The following is a 10,136-nucleotide window of genomic DNA, read 5'->3' as shown; positions in this document are numbered from 1 at the left end:
AAGAAAGAAGAAGCCGGAAGAAGATCACTCTGTGGTGCTCACTGGTATAACCCTGGGCCGATGGGGTTTTCTGCTGATAGGAGCACCAGCCCGCGGTTTCAGGTAAGTCAATACAATCACTTGGGGGAGCCTAACATTTGGCACCCCAAGTGGAAAAATACTTTTCTTCTCCTTTAAGCATAAAGGAGGAAAAGGCCACTTACTGTCAGTTTAGCACTTATGAGTGATTTCTCAGAGGCAAGTGTGACATAGAGAAACCAGATAGTAACGAGATAAGGGCAAAGAAACAGCGGGAGGAATAACAGTTGAGAGAGACAGGAGGGATTCGAGGAAAAGGCTGCAAGTGGAAAAACAAACAGGGTCAACCTCCTTAGGACTGAAACCATTTGCTTGGCAAAAGTAATGTGCTTATAGTGGGAGAAAGGATGTCAAGGAGTGTGAGCTGATGTGGGCACAGCATAAAATTCAAAGGAAAAGGTGAAGTTAAGAAATGCTATGTAAAGGTTACATGGTAAGGGTATATGGTATATTTGAATTTTATTCCAAGAAACTGAACGTCTGGTTTTAGGTCACAAGGATTCAGGTTGGCCAGCACATAGGGGCAAATTTACTAAACTCCAAAAATTCGCTGGCGACGGCTAGCGCAACACTTCACCAGGCGTAGATTCGCCCAGGACAACGCTAATTCACTAAAATCCGAAGTTGTGTCCAGGACGCCAAATGCTGGCAAAGTTGCACTATCGTTACTGCGCCAAGCAAAGCGAAGTTGCGCTAGCGTTGCATAATTTGCTTTCGGCAGGAAGTTAAAGTTGAGCGGATGTATATGTTACAGCCAATACATTACACTACACAAGCCTGGGAAACCTTAATAAAGTTGTTATATTGCCCTACACATGAGCCCAGTGTATAGTTTATGTGCCATATGTTAGGAAATGTAGGGGGGAAGCTGGTTACCCCCCAAAAAATGTACGATCTTTTGCAGCCTATCACACTGAAAAAAGGAAAAGATGCCAGCGTTTTTTGGGACTTTGGTGAATTTTCAACTATTTCTTTAGGAACTCCTATCTACTCTATTGCACTTCACCTGGTCTGAGGTGGCGAAGGCAAGTCTGGCGCAAGAGGTAACATTCTTCGTGAATTTGTGTAGTTACGTCCATTCGCCAGGGGTATGCCCAGTAACAGTAACCCATATCAACCAATAAGATGTTGGCTTTTAAACAGTTGACCAATAAATGCTACCTGCTGATTGGTTGCTATGTGGCAAACGTAGTACCTTTAGTACATGACCCCATATGCATTTTAGATTGCCTTACTTCTGTAAAGCATGTTATTGTTGAATCTGCTATTCTGTTTTCTCTGCTACTTTATCTTACTTTGTTATGGAGTTTGCTTATAAGCATTTACAGCCATTACTTCTGCAGCTACGTGTCTGTGTGTTTCTCTATATTCCACTGACACAACAGTTATGTGTTGCTCTGTTTATAGCCAAGTGATGCATACAGACGAATCAGAATCTACCCATGGAACACAAAACAAAGAGGAATGTTGGCGACAATAGTGAGGCTGCATGGAAAGCACCTTCCTCATAAAGCATTCCAAAGGACTTTCTCATTGCATTTAAAAGAAGAAAACAAGGGATTGGTGTGGCCCTGACTTTAAAGGAGAAGGAAAGGCTAACATTTAGTAATCTTTATCAGAAAGGTCTATATAAATACACCAGTAAACATTCAAAGTAATGCTGCAGAGTCCTCTGTCAAAAGAAACACAGCATTTCTGTCCTTCTATTGTGTACACATGGGCTTCTGTATCAGACTTCCTGTTTTCATCTTAAACCTCAGGGGCTAGGGCTTGAGCATGCTCAGTTTGCTCCTCTCCCCCTCCCTGCTGTAATCTGTGCCCAGAGCTGAGTGAGCAGGGAGAGACTCAGGCAGGAAGTGATGTCACGCCAAGCTAATATGGCAGTTGCTATCCTAAACAAACAAAGTGAGCTTCTAGAGCCGTTTACACAGGTATGGTAAAGCAATCTGCAGAATAAATATAGTCTTATAGCTTGCACTATTGTGGCTAATCCATTGGCAATAAACTGCCTTGGTAGCTTTCCTTCTCCTTTAAGAGGAAGATTCTTCCTCTTATTGGTTGTTTTGAACCACTGTCTCCCAATTCCCATCACACTATACAATATTGTATTGTGTAAAGTGCTGAGAAAGGCAGGACCACTATGGCTGAATGAATAATTTGACGGGCGGGGTTGCAGCTTTAGACCCTTTGGAAAAATAAGTAGCCTTTCAGGCTATAGACTCTTGAGCGTAGAGCAGTGTTTGTTACGCTTTTCGATGGTTATGGATATAGAAAAATATTAGCATATCAGTTATTCAGACAAGGTTACAAAAATATTTAAGACAGAAAATGCATTTTCCCTCCAAATCTCACCATGACTTTCAAGATTACTTGTACCTAAAAGAACAAATAGGCATGCTCCCCAAATCTTAACCCATTCAGGCTAAACCACCCCAATACAAGGGGTCATCATTCAGGGTAAACCACTCCCACACAGGGGTCCTTAGCCTAAGCTTAGGGGTTGTCACTAATTATCCAGCAGAAAATGAGGTTGATCTGTAATACAAGCTGATGCTACAGGGCTGTTTATTGAATTCTGATGCTAGTTGCACTGGTTTCTGTGCTGCCATGTAGTAATTATCTATATTAATTACTAATCAGACTTATATTAACATTTCTATTCTATGTGTACTGTATATTGGGAGTCAAACCCTAAGCTCAGTAAGTGAAAGCAGCACAGAGCATGTGGAGTGAACCAGCAGAAAAGAAAATGGGAGAGCTACTGGGGCATCTTTGGAGACACAGATCTTCTTTGCTAAAGGGCTATGGTTGCTTTAGGCTGGAACAGAAGCCCAAAACATAATATACAACATTTTGAACTACTTCTTTAGTTAGGCTTTAGTTCTCCTTAGGCCCATGAGAATTCTCAGGTCAATTAGCCCTTTACTGAGCAATATGGTTGCATAATGTGGCCCAACTGTAAAAGTTGCACCTTTTTCTACCCCATCCTCAACAAACAATCACAGTAGAAGCAATATGTATAAAATAAACTTTACTGCAAAGTTTACAAAATATAACTTGGGATTTTCCTGCTTTCTGAGTGCACCCCTGTGGGATGCAAAGAAAAGAAATGAATTGTCAAAATGCTTCCCCTAAGCGTGCTTACAGAAATAGTCAATGGCACGGCTAGAAGAGGCCAGCAACCCGATTATGGCTCGGTGTTCCTTTGGGATGAACATGGCAAAGCAAGAGAGATGCAGGAGAAGGATACCCAGCCATCTGGCAGCAATATATATATATATATATATATATATATAATATATATATATATATATATATATATATATATATATATATATATATATATATATATATATATATATATATATATCAGCTGCTGGGAGGAGATGTGAACACAATCCAGTTCTAACACAAAGCAGGACACTATACAGCATAGCCCAGCTGTTACAAGACACGTCTGTATTGTTTCTACTTTTGGATGAAAAATAAACTTACAAAAAAATATTCATCCCAATTTCCATGACTATAATAGGGAAGGCGGCACTGCAGATGACACAAAGCCTAGAAAGTGACCTCTCCTGGAATGATGCAAATGATCAGACATGGTGATAGAAGACAACACAGCCTCGTGCATCAGGTCTGCTATGCCATTCTATCATGATTAATCACCTGCCCCTTCATCCTCACTGTATTCACTATCACTGTCCCTGCCGGGATGCTCTGGCATCTTGTGATGTTCTGATCCCTCTTCTTCTTGCTGACTGATGTCATGTGCATCCCCTCCTTCCTCTGCTACATCCATTTCACATACTGCCTCCTGCTGCAACCCTTCTGGGGTCCCAGATGCTCCATCAGAGAGTTTGTTTTGTGTCTGCTTCTCAGAATGTGCGTGTTCGGTCTCTGGCTCCTTCATCTCAGCCTGTCCTGGATTAGACTCTTGCATTTCAGTGGGTTCAGTTACTGACTTCTGGGCCTCACAGGGTTCACTTGTCATCTCTGATGGTGCTTCGTCCATAGCACTGGCCAGCTTCTTCTCTTGCTTGCCAGCCCTTTCCATAGGTTTCAGTGTTTCCCCAGGATCTTTGGAATCCGCCCGCTTCTCTGCGGTGCCCTCTTCTGTATCCGGGTTCTTCCGGGCAGCTTGTTCTGATGCTTCATGCGCATATTGAAAAGTCTCTGCATCAACTTCCATACCCTCATCCTGAGTGGACAGATTATCTGTACGTTGTGTTGGAGCAGGAGGAGGTAGAAGATCCTGTTAATGGAGGAAGAGATGCACAGTCAGTTGAAAATTATACAAGTATAGCAAATGAAAAGGCGAATCACCTCCTAAAGAGCAAATGATTGCACAGAGCGTAAACAAAGAAGCTCTAACGCGTAACCCTTTCATATTTGAATTCATATTTAAAGGGGAAACTCCGGTTTCTTAATCAAAATTTGATAAAGAGGCCCACATAACACAGAAACCCCGAATATACCCATCACAGTTACCTGTTTCTTCAAAATTATGAATAAATGCCATTTTCTATGCTGAAATCCAGCTGTTTAACAGTTCTCTTTCTGCATCATTTGAAATCCTGGCAGGGAAGGAGGGACTAAACACTGATTGTAATAAAATTGTAACAACTTCTCCACAGTTTACAGACAACATGCAGGAACTACATAACCCACAATGCACTGCACTGTGAAGTTCTGGTCCTTATTAAAGGCATGTGTGCAGGGAATTGTGGGGTTTGGGAGGATGAAGGCTGAGGACAGAGGTCTGCTGATACAAAGTAACAGTAGTCAGCCAGGTCAGCAAAGTAGTCAGATAGATCAGCAGGAGAGCAGGGTAAGGCTAGGCTAAGGGAACTGTTGCAAAACATTACAAATCATGAAAAGTCTGCATATTTTGTAATTGATGTAAATTGCAAAGTTGCTTGAAATTGTGTTTACTCTTCAAAAAGCTAGTTATGTTTGTGTGGAATTCCCCTTCAAATTCACCCTATATAGCTGTTATTGCAGCAAATATGTTTGGCAAAGTGCAGTTGAGTCATTAAGAGGTTACGACGATGCTGCTAAAAGAATCCAGCAGTGAAAGAGTAAGTTGGATTTCCCTGGGAATAGCCAAACATTTCCATTCTGTGCTGCACGCAGTCATTAGGATTAGTGCTCCCGCAGCACATTCAGATTGCTGTGTAAAGGCTTCCAGGGCTCTGCGGAAAGATGTATTGCCGAACTACTGGGATACTGCCAAGAACAGGAGGGGAACTCCCGCTACTGTGTCTCTGTCCCCTTCGCACACATAAATAACGTCCGCACTGTGCCGAGCAGCAGACTGGTGCAGTCACATTAATCTGATCAAGAGAGTTTATGAAGCATGTAGATTGGTAGCCTTAAAGGGCTTATGGCAGGCCAGTTCTGCTATTATAAATAATATCAGTTATATGGAAGGGGAAACAGGATGCCAGCTGTAGGATACCAGCTTTGCAAACTGAAACAAGAATAATGTGTGTTTAAAGGGCAAGTCAACCCCAAAATAAAAATTTGCCTAATAAAAGAAAACATTTTTCTAAGCAACTTTGCAATATACATTCATTACAATTTTTCTTTGGTTTTTAGAGGGATTCTGTCATGATGTTTATGATGTATTTTTTATTTCTAAAATTACACTGTTTACAGTGCCAATAATTCACTCTACCATATAAAATGTCATTCCTGAACCAGCAAGTGTATATTTTTCAGTTTTAATATTGGTGTGTAGGCAGACATCTCGGCTCATTTAGCCTGGTCATTTGCTTTCAGAAAGAGCCAGCACTTAAGGATGAAACTGCTTTCTGGCACGCTGTTGTTTCTCCTACTCAATGTAAATGTATGTGTCGCATTAGGACCTTGCTGTTGTTAGATCTACCAGGGAGCGGTTAACGTGTGTTAGGGAGCCGTTATCTGGTTACCTTCCCATTGTTCTGTTGTTAGGCTCCTGGTGGGGAAAGAGAGGCGGGTGATATCACTGCAACTTGCAGTACAGCAGTAAAGAGTGACTGAAGTTTATCAGAGCACAAGTCAAAAGACTGGGGGCAACTTGGAAACTGACAATGTCAGATTTAAAAAAAAAAAAAAAAATCTGTTTGCTTTTTTGAGAAATGGATTCAGTGCAGAATTCTGCCGGAGCAGCACAATTAACGGATGCATTTTGGGGAAAAAAAAACCCACATTTTTCCCCATGACAGTATCTCTAAGTTATTTGTATATGTATTGCTATTGAAAGCAGTGTTTGTCTGTACCTTTCTATTCTCTGCCTTGATGTGTGAGACTGTTGACACTATGTTAAGACAAAGCAGCTGATTAACCGACTTGTCTTTGCTGGGAAACCAAGACTGTTGCAACATTGTAACAAAGTAACAACTGGGAGTTAAGCCAATGCTGCTTTCAACGTCAATTGTTTTTACAAATAACTTTAAAAGCACTGACAATTTGTAATGAATGTTTATTGAAAAGTGGCTTAGAACTAGGTTTTCTTTTATTAGGCAAATTTTAATTTTGGAGTTGACTTGCCCTTGAACCTTAGCCTGGGCTCCTAATGATCTCCTTACCTGGCGGTACTGGTACTTGTGACTCCTCTGCATCATGTGCATATACATATTATACACAAACGTCGCCATTTCTGGCATATTCTTAATGACTTGAGCTGGGTAGGGAGGCATCTCACCATTCTGGTAAAGAAGAGAGAACACAGTTAACAGAACTGGCCAAGGAATAGAGTCTTGTAGGGTGCGGACAGATTTAAATGCTGCTCACCCTCCTCTGGGTCGGGAACGATTCTCCGGGTAGGATGTGTAGTCTGAGAGGGCGAGCCGTCAGCTGGCTGAAAACTGGTGTCAGCTCAAAGCAGTTTTGGAACAGAGAAACTCTGCCGAAGATGTACAGGCCTAATCGAGCTCTGGACATGGCGACTACCAGACGTCGGACATCTCTGTAAGAAGAAACACAATGACGGGTTGCAGCATGCAATAGGAAGTAGTACTTATTGTTGGCAATGAATTTTGCAAATTGAATTTTTTCTTCATTAACTGTGGGATTCATAAATTCATTGTGTTTTAAATATGGATCGTTGGAAAGGTTAAAATGTATCAGACAATGGGTCACGTGGTGTTAAAGGGGTGGTTCACCTTTGAGATAACTTTTAGTATGAGGTAGAGAGTGATATTCTGAGACAATTTGCATTTGGTTTTGTGTTTTTTTGTTATTTAGCTTTTTATTCAGCAGCTCTTCAATTTGCATCTTAAGCAATCTGGTAACTAGGGTCCAAATTACCCTAGCAACCATGCATTGATTTGAATAAGGGACTGGAATATGAATAGGAGAGGGTTTGAATAGAAGGATGAGTAAGAGAGCATTTGTTAATTAGAAGGGAATCAGCGACGCCCATTTGAAAACTGCAAAGAGTCAGAAGAAAAAGGCAAATAACTATAAAAAATAATGAAAACCAATTGAAAAGTTACTTAGAATTGCCCGTATTATAACATTATTAAAGTTACCTTAAAGGTGAACCACTCCTTTAAGGGTATTTAAAAGACAAGGAAAGTTAAACTAAAGAAGTAGCTAAAAATATTGTACATTATGTTTAGCGCTTCTGTACCAGCCCAAGGCAACATCAGCCCTTTAGCAGTAAAGATCTGTGTCTCCAAAGATGCCCCAGTAGTTCCCCATCTTCTTTTCTGCTGATTCACTGCACATGCTCTGTGCTGCTGTCACTTACTGAGCTTAGAGACCCACTCACAATATACAGTACACATAGAATATAAATGTCACAGTATAAGATGATTACTACATGGCAGCACAAAAACCAGTGCAATTAACATCAGAATTTAATCAGCCCTGTAGCATCCGCTTATATTACAGACATCCACCTCATTTTCTGTTTGATAATTAGTGACGACCCCTAAGCTTAGCTTCTCAACAGCTGCTCAGAGCCCACTGAGCATGTGAGTGTCCCAGACACTTTCCAAGAGGGTGACCCCCTGTGACAAGTTTGAAGTCCTGGATCATTGCTGCTATTAACAAGCTGAAACTTTGGGCTATTACAATAAAATCAGCATATAAAAAATGGCATTTTTAGCCATATTCATTGTTAGGGTTTAGTTCTCCTTTAATGCAATTGTGTTCATTGGATATTTATTGCGCCTGAGTAAGGGGTTGATCCCCAAAAGCTTGTGCCACATTCTGCTGAATAAATAATTTCAAGGCATTGCTGAAGGTATTGGTGTGCTCTGTCCCTATGGGAAATCGAATAGGATGATTGGTTTGGAAGTAGCCTGAATAAAGTAAGTGGTGTGCGGAAGAAATTGTATATTGATATAGCATGTCATAGGAGGACAGCATCAACAGTGAACCTGATTATCTTTCAGCGCTTATTAGCACTTTCACAAGTATAAACATTGGTTTCTGTAGGCCCTAAACTGGGCAGATCAGAATTCTACCAGCAGGTCAATGTTCTACTGGGTAGATATGCTGAAGTACAACAGCGGGGAGCTGACAGCAAATACCCATAAGCTAATATAGTACAGTGAGCAGCTATACAGTGCAGCTTGTGGAATCAATATCCCATAGTATATCTGGCACATTACTCATAGTGTAGTGACTGAGCCATAAACACAGCACCCTCACAGAATGCTCTCATGATAGCCCTGACAACTAGTCACATACCGTATGCTGTAAGCAAGGAACACCATGATGGCGTTTAATGCTAGGCCTGATGCTATCTATTTGCTCCAGATTTGTTAAAGACAAACACAGATATCGGCCAAATATTTCCTTTTGTGAGCTAGAGAACACGGTGTGTCGAGCAATAGTTTGCACATAGCAAACATTGGCTCGGTTATTGTTACTACAGTGACTGCCATATTGTTTTGTAAGTAAATAACCTGAGCAATGAATTGCTATTGGCAGCTGCCCATTTGTTTGCTGGAGTCTATCGTGTAACTACATGAGCTCATGGCAATGGAATGTTTATGTATCAACATCCCGATAATCCAAACACACACTGGATAAACCAGATGTACCCCTAACTACATAGCCTCTCCAATGAGTGCCAATTTCCACCCCACTACTGCTACAGACCTGCCTATACATCTCCTTGTAAATAAGCACAAATGATGACAAACCGTGGGTATGAAATGGGCAAAGAGAGACAAGACATTTCCCATTACTTCATTATCATACAAGGAAACAATGGGCCATTCTAGCTTCCTTGATCCAGTGGCATCACATACAAAAACACATATTATAAGCACCGGATATCCTAGGAGAATAGGAATCTCTGAGCTTGGCCAAGAATTCCTGGTAAGGACCAATTGCTTTGAATAAATCCCCAGGGATTTCTTAGGCTGTGGATATTTTGCCAACAATGTTGCTAAGAAAGCAATAAGCAAGCAAACGAATGCCTTCTTCTGCAGAACAGCCTCTTACGGATATCCCACCAGCTGGGGTCAGCGATGCCAAGGGATAACAATGTTGATTATTGTAAACAAAATAATGTTCTATTTACTTATATCCAGTCAGGGCCTAAAACAGAAATTCCTGCTATTTAGGAAAACAGGGAAATTTGTAGCATGCATCAATTTGTCACTGGAACTAGTTGAATAAAGATAACTATTAGGGATGTACTGAATCCAGGATTTGGTTCGGGATTCGGCCTTTTTCAGCAGGATTCGGAATTGGCTGAAGCCTTCTGCCCGGCCGAATCCAAATCCTAATTTGCATATGCAAATTCGGGGCGGGGAGGGAAATTGCATGACTTTTTGTCACAAAACAAGGAAGTAAAACATTTTTTCCCCTTTCCCACTCTTAATTTGCATATGCAGTATTCAGCCGAATCTTTTGCGGAGGATTCGGGAGATCAGCCGAATCCAAAATAGTGTATTAGGTGCATCCCTACTAATTATACATGTACAGATCTGATCAAGCAACTGCATAAAGAAAGACACCTGAAAGCGTTGGTATTCACACTTTTCAACCCAAATACACTCTAGTGAGGACCCATTTTATTATTGACGAAAAGTATGAAAGACAGTTAACTG

At 41.1% G+C, this 10,136-nt stretch overlaps 1 protein-coding gene across 1 annotated transcript in view; it reads right to left on the bottom strand.

Annotated features, from left to right (window-relative positions):
- Window positions 1-3,449: 3,449 nt before the first annotated feature.
- aqr.L (aquarius intron-binding spliceosomal factor L homeolog) overlaps window positions 3,450-10,136 on the bottom strand; it is a 47,481-nt gene continuing 40,794 nt past the window's right edge. Inside the window, exons 33-35 of the mRNA XM_018231179.2 lie at window positions 6,856-7,030; window positions 6,651-6,770; window positions 3,450-4,333 (exon numbers count right to left, since the gene is read on the bottom strand). Coding sequence (XP_018086668.1) covers window positions 3,740-4,333; window positions 6,651-6,770; window positions 6,856-7,030 — 889 coding nt within the window. The 3' untranslated portion in view covers window positions 3,450-3,739. The remainder of the gene's footprint in view (window positions 4,334-6,650; window positions 6,771-6,855; window positions 7,031-10,136) is intronic.

Source organism: Xenopus laevis, chromosome 8L, assembly GCF_017654675.1.
Source record: "Xenopus laevis strain J_2021 chromosome 8L, Xenopus_laevis_v10.1, whole genome shotgun sequence".
In the NCBI taxonomy this organism is placed as follows: Eukaryota; Metazoa; Chordata; class Amphibia; order Anura; family Pipidae; genus Xenopus; species Xenopus laevis.
This window is presented reverse-complemented; position numbering and strand designations above follow the sequence as displayed.